Source organism: Rhagoletis zephyria, unplaced genomic scaffold, assembly GCF_001687245.7.
Source record: "Rhagoletis zephyria isolate East Lansing unplaced genomic scaffold, Rhagoletis_zephyria_1.1 Rzeph_scaffold_10352, whole genome shotgun sequence".
Lineage (NCBI taxonomy): Eukaryota > Metazoa > Arthropoda > Insecta > Diptera > Tephritidae > Rhagoletis > Rhagoletis zephyria.
Window position 1 is genome coordinate 1 of NW_016167430.1, and position 20,529 is coordinate 20,529.

Here is a 20,529-nt window from a genome sequence, read left to right on the forward strand (position 1 = left end):
CATAGCGCGCTTCAATTTCTTCAATGCCATTATACATAAACATTGCGCGTCAGACTCACGCTTGGAAATCGAATGGACTGTGCACAATAGCATCGGCACAGGTGAGGCGCTTAGTTATGTACTTAGTTGACTAATATTTCCTACACTTTTTTTTTTTATTCATTACCAGTTTTGCTATTTAAATTCGGTAATAGCGGCAAAAAGCAGCTGAAAGTCAAGCCCTATCAATTATGGTTTAATTATCACGGCGCGGTGGCACAATCCTATATGATTCGCGTGAATGTGGACGAGCACCAAGGCGGCACAGTGGTACACAAGAAAGTTAGGGTGAGTGTGGTTGGATATATCATAGATTTACCTCTATTCTATCGCTTTTAAACAGTGTTACATCTTCGTTATGTCGAAGCCAGTTTCGGCACTAATTTTAGGTGGAAGCACACGTGAAGTTGGCGTTCGTCAGTCTTTCTTCTTGGATGGCTCTGAAAGTCGTGATTTTGCACTGTCACCGTTGGTCGAGCAAACGATGCATTTCAAATGGAGTTGCACTTCAGCTGATGATAGTTTTAATAGCTACTGCCACGAAAATATGGGAACAGGTATGGAAATGGGAAAATGTTTTAAAGGTTATTGCAAAAAAGCGGTAACTAACATCGTCACTGAAATGCAAAAGACCTTAGCTAGCAAAAAGTTACAAATACACTTTCTGATTGATTACACTGCATTCGGCTGGGGAATTCACGAAACCAAGTTTTTCTGAAAGTTTGAATGGTATATCGATGGCTGAGTGGAAGATCGACCTATCTCGGCAACCAGTTCAAAAACGCCCAACCTCAGAAAACTTTTCAAGAACGCCCTGCTTCAGAATTTTATTGAAAAACACGTCTCAATTTTTGAGTTTGGTTAAAGAACGTCCTATCTCGGAATTCGGCTCAAAAACGCCCTTTCTCAAATGAAAATGTGTTGAGAATGTACTGAGATAGAGCGTTTTTGAATCGGCAACTGGGATAGGACGTTCTTCAACCAAACCCAGAGATAGGGTGTTTTTCAATAAAATTCTGATTTTCAATAAATTCTGAAGTTGAGCGTTCTTTAAAAAATTTTTGCTGAGATAGCGCTTTTCGATCTTCCACTTAGGTGACGATACAAGCAAGTACATAATTTCTCATTTTTCCCAGGTTAGCGATTTTAAGCAATTTTTTTCAATTTGAAATTTGTGGTCGCTGAGTTGCTTTTAAACAAATTAAATTTGATTTAAATGTTAATATTTAAACCAGACAAACGCCTTTCTGTGAGTTTTTGGGTATGAGCAATCTGAATCCGCAATTCATTTTTGCCATTTATTTTCATCAAAAACGCCGCTGGGTGAGATTTTGTGCGCTTTGATGCAATAGCACATGAAGAAACATTGCTTAGCAACATTGTTGAGAAACATTGTTTGCACTTTTCCTTCATGTTCCAACCATTTTGTTTTGCAACAAAGCGCACCCCCGCGGCCGTTTGTAGTAAAAACAAGCTGCAAATTCAGACCTCCGGAGAGGCCTTTTATAGGTATAAATATATTTGCATTTAAACCAATTGTAATTGTTTAATTTTTTAATTTAAAAAAAACGCTTAAAATCACCAATCTGGTGTGACAGTCCTTAGCCAGACGTGAATTTGGGTCGTTGCGGTTACGTAGACCCGACTGTCGTGTGAATATCCTGGAAAGGCCATACAGAGTTGTAGCTACGACCACTTAAAGGACTGATTGCAGGGCACATAATACATGGATATAGCATAGGTAACATCGACAACCCACTGTGTGCAACTTGCTTGCAGGGTGTTCGACCTTCGTCATGCTGATATGATGCACTTTTGAGTCCAATATATTGAGAATAGACGAACTTTGTACCTACCTACCCTTCCATTACTATTTTCTCTTCTTTAATTATAATGAGCAACTGTTCCACAACTCTATTACAGTCCATTCAGAATATCGCAATCTAATAGCGCTAGTAGCAGCTGAATTTTCGATCAGAAAATATCTATTGGTACTAAATCGAATAGAACGTTGAAGGCCTCCGTCGGCTGGCCATCTTTGGCTTCAATACTCTCTTGTTACTCAGCATTTCTTTCCTTAAATAGGGCGCCAACGAGGCGTTTCGTGTTTGCTCCAAAATGTTAGGAATATTCAGCCTCCACTTATGCTTGAGGTCGAGAAATTGTATTTATGTTCAGTAAAGCTCGGTAATTTTATTTTATTTTTACAAGTCAGTTCTCCACTGATTCACAAGATGAGAACAATTTATGGCCCAGGAATCTATTTTGCCTGCGCACTCCATACATGTGGCTACAGCGTCAACATAGGCCCGCATCTTGATTTCCTGGCACTCTAGATTTACTAGTAGTTTGTTCTACCTACATATATGTATTTATAAAGTACATTTTTAACTCGAGAGCTTATTCTTAACTAAATTATTTTCTTATTTTCTCGTGAATCTAACAGCCAGCAAATTAAATATTCCAGCTGGAGTGCTACAGCTCGGCAAGTCCTACACATTTAAATTCCAAGTAAACTCATACGTCAGCACAATGTCGCGCGATGTTGCAAGGCAAACCATTCAAATAACAAATGAACCCAGGCATTACGTCTTCATTGAATGTGTACGAAATTGTGCTATGGCGAAATATGCGGCCGGCCGGAAAATACATCTGCTCATGCGCTGCCCCACTTGCGGCGCGCGACCCACCATCACATGGACGGTTAGTAGCGGTGGCAGCTTCCCTAGCAATGCGCGGCGTATCGGCTTTATGCCACCTGCCAGTGGCGATATTATAGTTGAAGCGTCCACTGCCAGCGACTCGATGAGCGGTAAATGTAAAATAACGCTATCCTTGAATGAGCCACCCAACGGTGGACAGTGCAGCATAAAACCCAGCAGTGGCGTTGAGTATGAAACAGAATTCCATATAACGTGTGACGATTTTGAGGATCCAAATACGCCCATAACTTATCAATACATAGCCGATACATTCACTTTTGATCGCACCAATGAGCGTTTGATGAGCACGCGACTACCGCTAACGAACAGCCTTAAAGTTGTGATATGCGATTTCCTATACGCCTGCACCGAGACGCAGTTGTCAGTCAGCGTATCCCCCATGCAAGTACCGCAAGATGAGACTGCTTTGAGACTGTTGCTATCACAATCGGATAGTAATATAGCTAAACTTTTGGAAGATGGAGATGTCGAACGCGCTATGGTGTTGGTAGATGTACTCACGCGCAGCACGCTGACATTGGCAATGGGCGAGATAATATTTTACCAGCTACGTTGGCTCGAATTGGAAACACTCTTGCAAGTTGAGCAAATGACCAAAGTAACAAGAAATCTGCTCGCGCCTTTACAACCGCTCGACAATAAGCGAGTGAGCCTTTTCACCAAATTCTTTCGCATGATTTCGGTTGGCTTTCACTATGTCATCGCTGATAGGGAGTATCAAGAGTTGCTGCATGCGCCTTACGAAGTACTCAATAATGAAGTAGTCGATTTGATTGCAGAATTCTCGGCGAAATTGGAAGATATGCCACCTGTGGTGCGCATACAACCGGCTAGCAGCGGCTCAGGCAATCGGTTGAGCGAAAGATATGCACCACTACCCGACTTCGATGAGACTGTGCTTGCGCGTATCGAGAATTGGTTGGATGTTATTTTCGAATCATTTCGGTGTCTACATTATGTGGGCATTTCGGGCACCATTATGCATGAGCCCACTGATGATCATTATATACTAAATAAACCCGGCGTCAAGGTGGACGTATTCAGTATAGAGGGCACGAATATGCTAAAATTGGAAACGGCTAATAGAAAGATTGAGATAATAGTGCCATCTGGTATGCTGGCTGAACTTGAACGCATACTGAAAAGCGCACAGCTGCTCTTTCAGGTGGTTTCCTTCGAGAGANGAAAACCCCATAGAGTTTCGCATGTCACTATCCGGAAGTACACCAGCGACTGATTCACTCACCAGCCTTGTTGAAGGCTATGTCAAGGATTCACTTGATATGCCTATTTACCGCATCGAAATGCCAGAGAATACCGCCGCGATTGTAAAATTTTCTGACCCCACCACTCGGCTGCGTGTCAAGCTTGATTTGTGCACCAAGCCGCGCAGCTATCAAATGCGTGACTCTGGCGATATTGTGCCGGAGAAGCACACCTTTCGCGTAGTCAACGACAAGGGCGGAAGCGTGTGGGCCTACCTTGCCGTAATGGCAGCAGATAAAATTTCCACGCTGAAAACATTCAAATTTGAGATTACGATGCTGAAATGTCTCGTTTGGGACTTTAAGTTACGCGATCCTGAATGGTCAACGACTGGTTGCGTACCCAAGCTAAACTTAAGCGATGCAGAAAACTTGAGTTGCAGTTGTTATCATCTGTCCACGTTCGCGGGCAAGAAGCATCCCACTGCCGCCATGGAAACTAGTACACCGCGTCATGTGCTCACTCGCCTACCTACGAATGGCTATATGGTCGTAGTTTTCTTTTTTCTGCTCCTACTATTTTCGTTACTCTTCTATTGCGCCTGTCGTTCTTTGCGCAATCACAAAGGTGAACTGATTACATTACTCGATCAGGAAGACTACAACAAAGAGTTCGGCGTCAATGTTCACATAAGCACCGGCGGACATTGGCATGCGGCTACGTCTGCAAATGTTATTATAATGTTTGCTGTACCGCAAGGCACGCGCAAATTTATAATTTATCAAAATCCCGAGAATGCGCACTTGGTGCGCAACTCCACTTGCACACTACGCTTACCACTGACAGGCGATGATCTTGCTCAGCCACTGCTGCTCAGCATACGTCGTGACAATTCCGGCCGCTATCCCAGTTGGTATTGTCGCCGTATTGTCATTGAGGATTACGCCAACGAAATCATCTGTTCGTTCGAGGTTGAAGCGTGGATAACGACGAAACCGTTAGTTTTGGATGCAGCAAATTTCCGCGAAGGTTCACAATCTTTTAAACGCACCTTCCGTGATACGCTGGAGAGTCTCTGCATACAGTGGTTCCTATTTCAGGCTCTGGTAGGACCGTGGAAATATGGCGATTCAGCTTTGAATCGCTTCGAGCGTACTTGCATCTGGACGGTGAAGTTGGCTGTAACAATTTGCATTGTTGCCTGCTATATGGGTCCGACGACATTGAAGACTTATGAGGAGGAGCGTGATAAATACAATAATATTGCTTACGATTGGGTGGAAATATTTTTCCTATGCATTTTCTCGTATATTATTTGTTTCTTTGTGGAGATCGGCCTTAAGGCATTCATTTACCACGATGAGTTGGAACGAGAAAATGCTGATGAAGAATATATCAAAGAAGATTGATTTAGCAAGTAAAGTTTTTTATCTCTAGCGGTATAACTTAGTTATTTATAATGCATACTTATAGATAAAGGAAGACATTGTAAAAAGTGAATAAACTTTTTCTACATTAATGGTTCACAATAATTTTCTGAAACAAATGGTTTAAATGAGTCTTTTTATCGTCATTATCAATAAAAAAGTCCATATTTGAGCACCTAAAAATTTTAAGGGAGAACCCTAAAAGTTTTACCATCTAATCGGCCTAAAAAATACTCTTAAAACAGTAAACGTGCACACAGATAGCGGTGCTGTGTCGAAACTTTGGCTTCGAATCCGACTAAACTGATAAATGCGTAGCGATGACCCCGAATGAATCCTTCTCCGCACAAAGATTTCTGGTAAACATATTTCTCGGATACTTCGCAGTTGAAGGGAAGAGTTGCAGGAGTTGTGTTCTGCCAGGAACTCTCCTTGAACTTCAATTTTATGCTCACGGATTTCTGCAGCGTATTTCAAGCAGAGGTGGGTTTAATTAAGTACTAGGTAGTCGACTGGAAGTGTAAATATTTACTGACAGCCAAGTGGTAATCAGGGCGTTAGAAAGTGATTATGCTGCGATGGAAACTAGTCAGAGAATACCTTGAAATACTTTTTAATTCAGTTTGTTTGAGTCCCAGCTCACTCTCGAGGTTGTTTCTCCTCACAGACAGTGCTGGGCAAAATCCTTGTCATGTAATGTTGTAAGCTTCTATGATAATGGTTCAAACACCTAAAATCGTAATTTATTATAACCATAGAACCGTGACTTGGGTACGCAGGGCCCATATTTATTTTTGATGTCGAATGGGGTATAGGAAGTCCAATTCGATTGATAGACATATAGAATGTACCTTTATTTATAAGTTGACAAAATTCCAGGTGTATATTTACCTCTCATAATACGAAAGTAACGGTATTTTATATGGTGAGTTATTAAGAAGCTTAAATTTTTCAGACGAAATACTTTACTGGGCATTGAGTGCCCAAGTCAAGAAATTAAGGTGTATAGCTGTCACGTTTCTCTGTGGTTAAAGCACTCGAGGAACTGTAGAAGTTAGCCTAAAGAGATTTTGAGGGACGCATGACATTTAAGTGCAGCATTTCTCAAACTTTGTGTTACTGTTTCTGTAGAATTTTTGGTGGTATTCAGCCAGTATTAATTGTGAACGAATTTAAAGACACCTGCTTTTCATCATACCTTGGTTGGTGGTAAATTTTGTGAGTCGAACTCCCTTGCGCTCCGATTGGCCCAACGGATGCGATCTTCAAATATGACTTTTCGTTAGAGCTTCATTCGGAGACACCAGGATTGAGTTGTCCAGGGGTCAATCGCAAATTAGCGCCGTTATATCAACCATCAGAACCATTACGCTCCTGAATAAAATGTTTAAGGTATTTGGTCTAAAAAAAAAAATCTATATACATATATAGGATTTCTGTAGAACAACGTTACTCGCTCATATACTAGTATAAAAACAGTTTCAAGGATAATTGGTGTTAGTTCCGGTACTTTTGTATGAAGACGACCGACAACTTGTAAGAGTTGTCGAAAAATGGAAGCAGATAATACCCAATTCCATATTATATATGTACATATGTACCTTGGCTTTGGCAAGAGGATTTTATAGAAGATGTGTATTAGTATGAAAACTGGAAGTCTTATCGCGTTATTATAAATCAGCCAAACCTATGTAACTGCTTCAGAGTTATCCCCTGACCGAACACAGCCTAATAAAAATCAGAATTTTTGCGTACATAAAAACTTTATTGGAAAAGAAACTATTGACAATTTTTGGTTTAATAAAAAATATATGGCAATACAAATTTTCTTTACTTAATTTAACGCAAATAAAACATTGTAGGAGAAGAAAATTATTGAATATATATTGAAAAATAAGAAATCATAGTTATAGTCGTCATAGTCAAGAGAAAGGTGCTGCTGCTGCCAATACAGTTTTGCGAGTAGCATTCGAGCTATGAGAGTATTGGTATTGTTTACAAGCATTTCACCGTCGGTCGTCATCGTTTTCAATTTCGTTTCAATTTTATAATTCTCACCCACTTTATTAGTTGACTAATTTAATGGGCAAACGCCTTGCCATATATCGCCATGAATCATTTTCGGTGTAATACGCACCGTCTTCTTGTTCACTTGCACATTACGTATGCAACCCTTGAATGTTTTGCGGGTCTTCAATCCTGGCGCCTTATTAAAGGCCTGATGACCGCCCAAGAAGAGTGGACGATTTGTCTTGGTCAACGTTGAACCATCTGTGCCAACACCGGGATGTGTGCTTATGTAATCCACCGAAATGGTAATTACGAATTTCGACTTCACTGCTTGCACATTACGCCATTTACCGTCACAATAGCTGCCATTATCGGGCAGCGTGTAATTAGTTGTGACAATATTTCTAGAGTCTGATTTGACAGTGAACACCAGACTGTTGTCGACCAACTCCAAAATCATGTAGGCATTCTTGCCGTGCACAGAGAAGAGTAGACCGTCGGGTTCGCGCGGACGGATGTCGAAATTGATATTGAAATCAGTGCCCACAGAGAAGCGATCGAAGAGCTTCACAAAGCCGACCGGTTTGCTGAAGAACAAACCCTGTTCTACCTCGGTTGAGCATGGCACTGTGTGGTATGCTTCTGGCTCCTTCTTTAGCGGTAAATCATTTAACCGCAACTCTTTGAGACAACCATTATAGAAGGGATGCTCATCAGCTACATACTTGATGTTGCGGTTGAGATCTTCTTCCCACAACTTTGGCACGCCACCCACAAAGAGTGTCATGTTGCGTACATTGAACTCATAGTTGTCATCCACACTTTCGCTGGCTGAGTCCACTTCATTTTGATCGATGAACAGCGTGACGATGTGTTGTTTGCGCGTTATTTTAACGGTATGCCATTCGCCGTCATTCACCTCTTCCTTGCTGGCAACCTCTACTTCATCTCGTCCCATTCTCACCTTATGATGCAATTTGCCATCCACAAGGTAGATCGCTATAAAATCGATGTGTTGCTTACTGCCCGCATAGAAGAGCAAACCAACTGGGTTTTCAGTGTTGAAGCGCAGGCTAACATCATATTGTTTGCGCAACTTAGTTGGTGGCGCTATTTCGAGACGTTGTTCACGCATCGAATATAAACGATAACCAGCTTCGTTATAGTCGACATCGAAGTTTGGATTCGTTGGAAGTTTGCAGCGTGGATCTTCTGGTTGATTTTGTGGCAGTGCGGGTCTTGCCGGGCCGATCTCAGGCAGTAATGGTGGCAATGGTTTCGCCTCGGGTTGTTTTTCGAGTTCTGTTTCTGGTTCTGATTCTGCTTCTCCCTCGCGTTCTGGTTCTACTTCCTCGCCCTCACCGAAACGTGTTTCCATAATGGGAGGACTCTGTGTAGGCGGTAGCTTTGTCGTTGTTGTAGTGCTGGTTACAGTCGCAACTTCAACGGGACGTGATGTCGTTGTGGTTATGGGTGGCGCCTGCGTGGGCGCGAATGGCGCTAATGGCGGTAGAGCTGGTGCGGCAAAGTTACCGGGATACTCCGGCTCTGGTAGTAGCTCATTTGCGCCTTGAGGGAAGTACAATGGCACATCAGCAACGTCATAAGCTGTAATGAAAAAAGGTGGCGTTAACTTTAGCGCAGCTCAGAACTTTTCATAGTAGAGAAACCCCTTACCTAAAATATCTGTTGGACAATTATTGATATTGCCATTGCGCTTTTCAGCGCTGTCAGCGAAATTGACGATCTCTCCGTTGATTGTCACATCGCTAATGCAGCCCACAAAGTATGCCAAGGTGGGAAGCGCGTTACGCACTGGTATGTAATTATCCGGTAAACCGCCAAAGAACACATCGCCTGCTTGTATATACAATGGCTCCGGCGTGTAGGGTAATCTATAATGCACAAAAAAAAAAAAATATTACTAAAATTAGTATCTACCCTCTTTACTCAACCAACCCAAACTCTGTTCCACTCACCGTTTATCTTCCGTGTCGTCTATGGACAGGCGCAACTGATCGCCATCATGTTGCACAGTCACCACATGCTCCTCGCCATCGTTCAGCTTCTTCATGTCCGATACCACTTCAGCGCCCATGCTGCGCAACGTCAAATAGCCATCGTTCAGTGTCAAACCTATATTCGCGCTCTGATCGTGATTGGCGCCATAGAAGAGCACGCCGTCGCGTTGTCGTGTCTTGAACTTAAGATTTACATTCAGCTTATTGTCCGACGACACGTTAGCCTTGCGCAGGTAGCCGTATTCATTTGGCGGATATGCCAAAACTGTTGAGAACTTCTTCGGACAACCTGGCTTGACGCCATGTGCTTGCATGTTGTTACCCAAATCCACCTTTGTACCCGAAATGGACACTTCATCAATGCAGCCATCGAAGTTCTGCTCAACAACGGCCGAATGATTACGTTTGCCAGGGTAGCCACCAAAGAAGATACGTTTGGGTATTTGCATTGTCTCGCTGGCATCGGCTGGCGCTTCTTCCTGCGATATCAATACATTGTCGACCTTCAGCTGACCGCGTCTGCCGTCGCGTTCGGCCACCACTACATGCCATTTGTCGTCATTGTAGCGATCTTCACTGCCCGCTGAGACCAAATGCTCACCCAGTTTGTAGCGGAAGAATACACCACCATTCACCAACTCGACAGACATGAACTGATCATTGCGGCCGTAGAAGAACATCAGACCGTCTTTGGAATCTTTCGATGCCTTAAAGCTGAACTGTATGCTGGANAGTTTGTAACGGAAGAATACACCACCATTCACCAACTCGACAGACATGAACTGATCATTGCGGCCGTAGAAGAACATCAGACCGTCTTTGGAATCTTTCGATGCCTTAAAGCTGAACTGTATGCTGGAGCGTGCCTTCAAGTTGTAGGGTGCGGCCTTTAGCGACACATAGCCATTGCCATTGAAGCGATAGCCTGTTGGTGGTATCTCCTCGGTTAGTAATTTATTCCGCGGCAATGCGCCTTGATTATTCTCCAAACCAAATACAAAGTTCCACAAGCCCGCATGCTCATCGCCTATTCTGAGATCTTCGATCTCGCCTTCGAAAGCATTGCTTTGTATATCGTGCGGTGGCGTGAAGTCAGCTGGCGGTGGCAAACCGCCAACGAACAAACGGCTGTTGCGATCGACATTGAACACATTGTTAGCGCCAAGCAATGGCTGTTCGCTTGTATGATTGGCCACGGAGCCGTCCTGCAATTCTTCATAAATGATTAACTTCGCATTCGAGCCCGTGCGATCGACCACCGCCTGGTACCAGTTGCCGTCGGCGACATACTTATCACTTGTGATACGTTCGGGACCATTACCTACATCGATCGTCAAAATCGGATAGCCATTTACGATCTCGAGCGCCATGAAGTCTTCGTTGTCCTTGTTTGCGGGCAAAGTGCCAACCGATGAGGTTCTATTGTGATTACCCAAGTACATGAGGAAGCCGTTTGGTTTCTCTGTCTTGAAATAGGCTGACACCTTCGTCTTGGTGGCTAAGAGTGGTGTAGTCTCCGGTGTCTTCAGTTCCAATACGGTGCCTGGCGAGAAGCGTACGCCCACCTTAATGTCATTGGCAATCTGGCGTGCAGTTTCAATTTGGCGCTTCAAGTTCTCAATATCTTCGCCCAACAACTGACCGATCTCTTCCACATTCGCCTGTTCTTGCTCGATTATTTCCGCCAATTCATTCAGCTGCGGTATTGTGTCTTCCACCGTGTCTAACTGCGATCTAGCCTGTGACAAGTCTTTGGTTGTGCCATCAATATCCTTCGAAATGTTGCGCGCCTTCTCCAGCTCCTTCTCCGTTTGCTCACTTACTGGCCGCAAAACGTTCAGCGCACCGTCAATTATGTTCAGCGCGTCGCTGGCATTCTGGTTGGCATTCGTCCATAGATCGCGTTGCGTATCGACCGACAACTTTTGCAAATCGATGTTAATCTGTTCCAGACGCTTCTCGGTGTTCTTATTCAAATTGGATATACCCTCCACTTTGGTAGCGGAGACATTCAAACGTGGTTCCAGCTCGCTCTGCACCTTGTTCAAGGAGCCACGCGCTTTTTGCAGCAGCTCACCAGAGTCTTTATCTGCACGACCGGCGCGATCTTCAATGCCATCTGTGATTTCCGTTGCATTACCAGCAGCGAATTTGGCCTCCTTGGTAAACTGTTGCGCTGAAGAGACCGCATCTACGATGTCGCTATAGGCTGTTGCCGCTCTAATTGCCGGTTCCGCGTTGGCGGTCATGTCGGCGTACTGCTCGGTGAGATCATGTGCGCTTTCGCTCAATTCGTCAGCGCGTCGTATGGCCTGTACCGCCAACTCGCTTACTTCGCTATTTTCCTTCTCCATTTCGGGCAAATCGTCGTCAACATTCTTGTTGATATCTTTTAGATCGGAGAGTACACTGGAGAGTTGCATAATACGATTATCTATATCGACTAATGCCAGGTCACCGTTAATAAGGTATTTTCCGGCTTCTACAATGTTTTTGTCCGCCTCCTTTTGTTGATCAGAAACTGTATCGAATTTGGAGTTATCAAACGCTTGCTTATTCAAGTCGTTTAAGTGTTCCACGTCGTAGGCATTATTTGTCGCATTGCCGCTCCAATAGTAGAGATCTTCAAGTTTATCACTTAAATCGCCAATATCGTCCTTCAGCACATTCAACGTCTCATTTTGGATCTTGATCGGTGAAATAAGTATGTCCACCTCTGTTGTGACTTCTCTGGATTTGTTCAGTATCTTCTGATTGGCAGCCAAATCGATTTTGGTATCACTCAGTTCTTGCAGTATACGCTGCGCTTCTTCCAGTGCACTATCGATCTTCGTGCTGGCCGCCGTTTCCAGGTTTTTGGAAAGCGCATCCACCGAGTTTATGGCATCGCGTGCCTCAAAGGCGCTCAGCTTAGACCTCTCACGCAAATCAGTTGCATTCACTATCAACTCACTCGCCGCCTGACGGCTGTCCAATGCATTACTCATGCTGAAATTAACCGCTTTGCCATACATCTTCGCCTCCGATTCCAATTCAGCAACCAAAGCACGCGCTGGATCCAAATTAATGCGTTTCGGATCGAGACTTGCGACATCAGGCGCAATTTTATCGGTCAAATCATTGTAGTAGTTCAACTTCTGACTCGTGAAAAATGCGAGCGCCACCGATTGGAATTCATGGACAACTGGATCGATTTGATAGCGTAGACTATCGGTCACATCCAGCAGCGCATCGTGGCACGAATCACATTGGAAGCAGCCTTCATCCTTAACCAACACCCAGCGGTGGGGACATGCATCGCAACGATCGCCAATGACGCCGGGCAAACATTCGCACTGGCCAGTAAATGCGTTACAGCCAAATCCACGCGAATAGCCTTGATTGCAGCGGCATGGCTGGCAGCCTTGTTCTGTGTAATTCCAATGATCTACGGCGCAGCGATCACACTGGCGTCCCGTAACACCCGGCTTGCAAGCACATTTACCTGTGTGCCCATCGCACTGCGTGGAGTTGGAGGCCACACCACAATCGCACGCGCGACAACCCAAACCCGAATCGAAACCATAATGATCCGGTTCACAACGATCACAGCGGTCGCCTATCACATTCTCGTGGCAATGGCATTTACCCTCATACGGGNCGTCCCGTAACACCCGGCTTGCAAGCACATTTACCTGTGTGCCCATCGCATTGCGTGGAGTTGGAGGCCACACCACAATCGCACGCGCGACAACCCAAACCCGAATCGAAACCATAATGATCCGGTTTACAACGATCACAGCGGTCGCCTATTACATTCTCGTGGCAATGGCATTTACCCTCATACGGATCGCACTCTAGCGTACCCAATTCTTCACAATCACAGCTCTGGCAGTTCTTCAGATTCACTGCATCACCATAGAAACCCGGCTTGCACAAATTACAGGCCACGCCAAAGGTGTTGTTCAAGCAAAGCAAGCACTCGCCGGTGATAGTGTCGCACGAGCCCGGCTCTTGTGGATTAATATTGCCAGAGCATTCACAAGGTTTGCAGTAGTCACCAGCCTTCTCGGGTTGACCATAAAAACCGTTGGCGCACGCCTCACAACGTGGACCAGTGTAACCCGGTTTGCATTCACAGTGTATTTCATGGCCGGATTCGGAGATTTCACAGCTCGTCGCAAAATTGTTAGTTTCATAGGGCAATGGACAAGCGCAAATCATGCAATCGTGTGGTGAGCCATAAGTGGCATTGCCATAGTAGCCCTCCTGGCAGAGCTCGCAGTGATCGCCGGTCGTTGTGTGTAGGCAATCTTTGCAAATTCCTGTGGCGCAGTCGCAAGTTTGGGCATGTCCATTGCACTCGCACGGTATACAATAGCCACCGTAAGGACCGTTTGTGTCACGGTAGTAACCAGGTGCGCAATCTTCGCAAGACAAGCCTGTATAGCCAGGTGGACAGTGGCAGCGTTCAACCGCTAGGAATTGGTAATCACCAAAATTTTCCTCGTCTTCGTCGGCGAGCGTCAAGTATGCGTTGGACAGATACGAAATGAAGGTCTGCTCATAGTAATTGGCACGTATGAAGATCATCTTCAGGTCACGTAGCGCCATCATGAACTCAGCGCGTGTAACCAATTTGCCATTCTGTGTTTGGAAGTTTGACTCAACCATTTGTACGCGATTTGTGAACGCCTGATTGCTCGTGGGCTGCTCATAGCTTTGATGTACCAGTAAATGATCTTTGCTGAGTAAAATGACATCAGGCGCCAGCAATGGCTTGCCAGACGGGCCGGTAGTGTAGTACAATGTGTAGGCGAGTTCGCCACCATAAGCCGATATGTGGCTATTCTGATTGAGTAGATAGTCGAGCACACCGAAATACACAACGTCTTCGGCCTCCACATCGTTCACTTCGTGGAATGAGAAATCTGCCTTCAACGTGGTCTCATTAACCAACAGTTCCTCTTGCGGTATATCCCAAATTTGGAAATCAATCTCCTTCTCATTGAACTGCGCTGAGTTGAGGGTAACCTTCTTCAACAAGCTGACATTGTAGACCCGCAAGTAGGCGCTCTCGCAGCGTGTGGTCTTGCCAAAGCAGAAACAAGATGTGCAGCCATCCGCATTGCTATCCTGCAGATTGTATGTGCCCTCCTGACACTGATCGCAATCCCGACCCACAACATTGCTTTTGCAGAAGCAACTGCCATCGACCTTATCACAAATTTCCGCCATGGTACCAGCCACATTGCAACTACAACGGTCACAACGCGGAAAATCGAAGTACCCATTCGAGCATATGTCGCAAGCGCGTCCTTCTATATTTTGACGACACTCGCACGAGCCGTTGAACATGTCGCACTGCTGATTACCATTCGCAATACCCAAATAATTGCAATTACAGTCTTCACAGCCTATTATCTGATGGAAGCCATATGTGTTGGGCATGCACTTCTCACACTGTTCGCCCATCACATTCGGTGGGCACACGCATTCGCCGGTATTGGGTTCGCACATGGCCGTGCTGGGACAGTCGCAAGGCTTACATTCGGGGAAGCCGTAAAAGCCAGTGCGGCAGGCATTACATTGCCGACCGATTACATTCGGTTTGCACTGACATTGACCGCCAAACGGATGGCATTCAAAGCTGATGGAACCCTCGTAGTCACAATTGCAGGGCAGCGCGCCAATATTGTGCTCAGCTGTTAGCGAGAAGACTGATTTCTTGCAAAACTCGGAGGCATTATGGGTGATGTGGAAGTGATCTTGACCACAATCTTTGATGAACTCCTTCGTCTGGTCGAACAATTCCTCAACGAGTAAATCGTCATTGTACTGGTTTATTGGTACGATCACCAAGTAGTCAAGCCAGACACCTTGTGGGCGTGTATTCTAAACGGGGCGAGGCAAAAAGGAATAAACAATTTTCGTGACTTGTTGTGTAGTTGAAATTCAAAATGAACTTACCGTCAAAGTGAACTTGAAATCGTCTTCAATATCGAACCACTCATCTTCGCCAGTAGGTTGTATAACACCACGACAGNGCCAGACACCTTGTGGGCGTGTATTCTAAACGGGGCGAGGCAAAAAGGAAGCAAACAATTTTCGCTACTTGTTGCGTAGTTGAAATTCAAAATGAACTTACCGTTAAAGTGAATTTGAAATCGTCTTCAATATCGAACCACTCATCTTCGCCAGTAGGTTGTATAACACCACGACAGCCAGAACTGGACGGACAATGACTAATATCGAATTTGCCGCTATATTGATTCTTGGCTGTGGTCAGCGTGTAGAGAACATTGTATTTCGGATGATGCGGCTGGTAGTATTTGACCAAAATGACATATCTTCCCGGTTCGCTTACTTGTGAGCTGCAAGTTAAGAGAGACAATATTGATTGGCTTCGAAAGCAAACGATATACAAATANATGACATATCTTCCCGGTTCGCTTACTTGTGAGCTGCAAGTTAAGAGAGAAAATATTGATTGGCTTCGAAAGCAAACGATATGTAAATAAAGTAACATCACGATAACGCGTTGTGCAAGGGAATAGCAATTTTTTTTTTTTGAATATCACCTCTCTAAATTTTGAGGAATTACGTTTTATCAGACACCGGTAACTAAGGCTTTGACTTACTCAATCACAATGGTGCTCATGTTTTCCTTATTATCCAAATATACCAGCTTCACACGCTCATCCAACGCAGCATATGGTGGCTTATTTTCAGCAACGCGATCTTCGTGATCAGTTTCAAATTCGATTTTCTTCGAGTCGGGTACCGAGCGGAATTTCGGTGCGGCACATTGATTATTGTGTGTAACGCAAACAGCACTGGGTTCGATATAGTCAATGGACCATTTATCCACTGGTATGGCAGTCACGGAAATAATCGCAACACGGCCAAAATCGTCGTAGTCAGTCTAAAGTACAAAGGGAATATAAAGTTTTTGTATCACTCAAACAAATCCACAAAACGCAGCTACAACTTACACTAACGATTACGGGCTTTAGATCATCCTTAGAAATGTAAAACGGTTTCTCACGACTGTTCTCATCGATGATCGGCGTGCGACAGGCCATTGAATAGACGCAAGGATATAAGGTGGTAGTGCCGTAGTCCTCCTCATTATTGCCCAAACGCAGTTTGACGAAGTATGGCTCGGCAAATTGGCGCACGCTTACATAATCGATTACGAAAATATAACGCCCACTATGCGGCACATCGACAATGTAGCTAAGCTCGCGCTGAGTATCGCTGATAACTGGTATATCACCCACATGACCGATGATCGATAAATGCTCAGGATCATCGTACACTTCGATGGGATTTGTAGGTTTGCCATTGGCACCAACAATGAAGGGTGTGGAGGATGGCTGGAAGCTAAAAAAGTTCAGAAATTTGCATTAATTTCTCTTTAGGTTGTGTACAGGAGCGATCAAAGATTTACTCATCCACGGAGGCGTATTTATAATGACGACACAGCTCCATATTGCCCAATTCGCAAGGATTTGTGATCTTGCGTGTCAACACTGAGGCTTCATAGTAGGCCGCTGGCAGTAGCACGAAATAGTCGAGCATTACATTCTTGCTTGCTTTTGTTGTGAAAGTGTAGCGGGAACCAGGATCCAAAACAATCGGTGATGGCTTATTACCCTTTACGCCCGAGACAGTTACGAATTGTGGGGCGGTTGTTGGACGCAGCAGCACTTTGACACTAGAAATAAGAAGTATATTAGATTCCGGCTTAGATTAATTTTTTAAGTTTCCCCCAAAACGGCACAAATCTGCGAAAGTCTTGAAGCCTTTCAACTCTTCAGAACTCCGAACCTTCTGCTTATTCGGTTTAATCAATAAATTTACGATTTCTCACACTCACTTTTGATCCGCTTCGATTGGATTTTCCGACTGTATGAGTATACTGGCAGTCACATTGAAGGGATTTTGATTTACATAGCGTATTACGATGCGATATAGTGAAGATTTCTTCACCATAAACTCATTACGCACTTCATTCTGTATGTCATTGAAGACCGCATAACCTTTGCTACTGAAACCGGGAAACACATTCTCATCGTATTGATAGCGCACTTGTGCACCCGACGGCTGTGAGCCTTCTTCGTATTCATATTGGAATTGATGCAGCGTGGGGAAGTAGTGAGTTGTCAGCGGCTGCGTGCAACCTCGTCCAGTCACACGCGGATGACACTTACACTGTCCAGTCAATTTATCGCATTCCCTACGTTCCGCACCGCCCACATCACAGCTGCAGTCCTTGCAACCGAACAGCGATGAGCCATCCAAATCGTATGTGCCATCTTTGCACTCTCTACAAGTGCGTCCCTGTGTATGAGGCTTGCACGTACATTGTCCCGACTTCGATAGACACGTATCCAAGGCGGCAATTGTACCATCCGTCCAACAGTCACACACTTCGCAGCCATCTGGATTGCTGATAGTCAAATTCCAGTACAACGGTTTACATTCGTTACAAATACGGCCCGTAACGCGTTCCTTGCACTGACACAATTCGCCTATTGGCACTGAGCCGCAGCCAGCAAACTTGTCAATAACACCAGCCGGATCACAATTGCAATCTTCACAGCTGGGGAAGTTGTAGAAACCCTCCTTACAGGAGTCGCAAAGTTTGCCGCCGAAATTGGGGTAGCACGAACACTGTCCATCCGCATTACAGGTGACACCTTCGGATCCGTGCACGTCGCAGTTGCAAGCTAAAGGGCGAGTATGTAGCAGAGGTTTTCATACATTTTTTTTTTTATAAGTGAAATCAAGTTTTTAAAATACTTACGCAAGCATTGCGGGTAACTGTAGTAGCCAGCACTGCAAAGTGTACATTGTTTGCCGGCAAAGTTGGGTAGACAGTTACATTTGCCAGTGTTGTCGCAGGTGATGGCTGTGCTGCCTTCTGTAGAACAGTTACAGTGCTTGCAGGCCGGATAATCATAGTAACCAGGTAGGCATATGTCACAACGTGGCCCACCAAATCCTTCGCGGCAAATACATTGGCCTGTCTCTTTATTACAGATTTCCGATTCTGTGCCCTGAATGTCGCAATCGCAATCTGAAAGCAAATGGATGCAGTGGAATTAAATATTTACTTAGTAAGAATGGAATTAAAAATGTTCTTTTTCATAATAGCAATAGCAAGACGGGGTTAGGCCGCCGAAGCCGCAGTTCTTGGTCGATCCACTCAAACCCACTCAGCTAACACCTCTTTAACTCTGGTACAACCCCGTCGAAGCAGCACTTTCTTACCGTATTAGTTGAGACTAACGGTTTCAGGTGGGGCTTAGTATTGTCGCTACTACCATTGACAACACCCAAACTTGGTTTTGTAGCCACCTACATAAAAAAAAAAGTCACCGCGGGTTATTTCAGTTTAGCCCGCGTAGATCCCTACCTCTACACCCGTTCGTTCTATTTACATTTCTGTTATTCTGTTTTCCTTTATCTTTATCTTTATCTTCATCTTTATACTCTATCGATAACAAAATCGATAGAATCATCCAACAAAATATCGCTAACAAAATCGATGACAATTTCGATAAAAATTCGATAGTAAAATCGATAATAATATTGGTAGCAAAATCCATTAAAAGCCGATAAAAATATCGATAAAAAATCGATAAAAATATCCATAACAAAATCGATAAAAATATCAATGACAAAATTGATAACAAAATCGATACCAAAAACGATAAAAAAACCGATAACAAAATCGATAAAATATCGCTAACAAAACCGGTGACAAATTCGATAAAAATTTCAGTAGCAAAATCGATTAGAAAATTGATAAAAATATCGATACGAAGTCGATAAATAATCGATAACAAACTCGATGTGATGTGAAAGCAAATTATCTTTTAATTTTTTTCTTTTGTTTTTCAAACTTACATTGACACTTGGGATAGTTGTAGTAGCCATCTTTACAATGCTCGCACTGCTCACCACCAAAGCTGCTTAGGCACTTGCATTGACCCGTCACCACATCGCAGTCATTGCTGATCGAGCCAATCTTATTACACTGGCAAGCTGAAATTTTACAAAATATATGGATTAGCTAAAATGCTCACAAATAATAAAAAACTCTTAAATGTCAACTCACTTTTACATTCGGGAAAAGCATAGAAACCTTCGGCGCACTGTTTACAATAATGGCCAGCGAAATTGATTTTACATGGACATTCGCCATTAATTGGCTCGCAATGATGACCCTCAGTGCCATTCAAGTTGCACTCACACTCACGACAATTGGGATAGCCATAGTAGCCATAGGCGCAAGAGTCGCAATTTGGCGGTTGGAAGGCCTTACGACATTCGCATCGGCCAGTTTCCTCCTCACAATGGCCGGTCGAGTAGAAGTATTCACAGTTGCAAGCTGCAAGTGGCAATTATTAATTATTTTCATAACATTCCAAAAAAAAAAGTTTGCACTCACGTTGACACACATCAGTCTCATTCCAGAATTTGCCGAACGGTCGATAATATTTGCCCTTACACTTGTTGCAGTTGATGCCCTCGGTGTTGTGTTGACAATTCTTGCAGACGCCACCGCCATCGTAGCGCCCATGTATATCCAGCGACAAAGCCTTGCGATCGACTTCCTCATCATAATCACATTCGTTCGTGTGACCGTGGCAATTGCAAGCTGCAAAGCAATTTAAAAAAAAATACATATAAGCGAACATTCCCATGCTGCTACCAATTTTTTTCGCACTCACGTTCGCATTCGAATGGATGCGCATTGGTGTTCTGTCGCCATTTCTTCTGCTCAAAGCCCGGACAGCATTCGTTACATTGTATGCCACAGGTGCGATGCTGGCAGCGGCATGCCAAAATACGCACCGGACTTTTCGGATCCTTCACATCGCAAGTATCCGCATGACCGTTACACATGCAGCGACCACCAATCGAAATATCCTTAATCGAGTAGAAATAACGACGCGTAACTGTCGGATCCTGACGTGCTACCGACATCAAATGGCCAAGTAAATTTTTGGTACGCAACAAGCGTATGCGCACATTTGTGGCACGTGTCCATTCCTGCAACACCGTTGAGTTGAAATAATTCGAAGCGGAGGGACGATCGTTCAGCAACAT

General features: G+C 44.2%; 2 protein-coding genes across 4 annotated transcripts; one reads left to right on the forward strand and one right to left on the reverse strand.

Annotated features, from left to right (window-relative positions):
- Positions 1–6: 6 nt before the first annotated feature.
- Positions 7–5,428, forward strand: LOC108376396 (polycystic kidney disease and receptor for egg jelly-related protein-like). Its single transcript, XM_017632599.1, has 5 exons — positions 7–101; positions 170–327; positions 383–596; positions 2,486–3,965; positions 4,012–5,428. Exons 2-5 carry the CDS (start codon positions 268–270, stop codon positions 5,375–5,377), a joined length of 3,120 nt encoding a protein of 1,039 aa, XP_017488088.1. The 5' UTR covers positions 7–101; positions 170–267; the 3' UTR covers positions 5,378–5,428.
- A 1,772-nt stretch (positions 5,429–7,200) lies between these two features.
- On the reverse strand, positions 7,201–20,529 carry LanA (laminin subunit alpha). 3 transcript variants are annotated; one of them, XM_017632602.1, is made up of 15 exons: positions 20,151–20,529; positions 19,868–20,077; positions 19,535–19,807; positions 19,324–19,461; positions 18,218–18,490; positions 17,288–18,140; positions 16,859–17,125; positions 16,401–16,791; positions 16,047–16,330; positions 15,554–15,779; positions 13,080–15,300; positions 10,263–12,889; positions 9,385–10,133; positions 9,083–9,300; positions 7,201–9,013 (listed from the first exon to the last, which is right to left on the reverse strand). In XM_017632602.1, exons 1-15 carry the CDS (start codon positions 20,527–20,529, stop codon positions 7,470–7,472), a joined length of 10,653 nt encoding a protein of 3,550 aa, XP_017488091.1. In that variant the 3' UTR covers positions 7,201–7,469. The 3 variants fall into 3 exon arrangements, with proteins under 3 accessions (XP_017488091.1, XP_017488090.1, XP_017488089.1); XM_017632601.1 differs by having other exon boundaries at positions 9,385–10,123; positions 10,253–12,889; XM_017632600.1 differs by having other exon boundaries at positions 9,385–10,031; positions 10,161–12,889.

What these genes read in the sequence shown, in the direction of transcription:
- LanA (XM_017632602.1), bottom strand. Translation starts at nt 20,529, where the DNA reads ATGTTGCTGAACGATCGTCCCTCCGCTTCGAATTATTTCAACTCAACG. An exon ending in GACGACACGGAAGATAAACG is followed by an intron (nt 9,301 to 9,384) that starts GTGAGTGGAACA and finishes TGTGCATTATAG; the next exon opens with ATTACCCTACACGCCGGAGC. An exon ending in TTGTCCAACAGATATTTTAG is followed by an intron (nt 9,014 to 9,082) that starts GTAAGGGGTTTC and finishes TTTTCATTACAG; the next exon opens with CTTATGACGTTGCTGATGTG.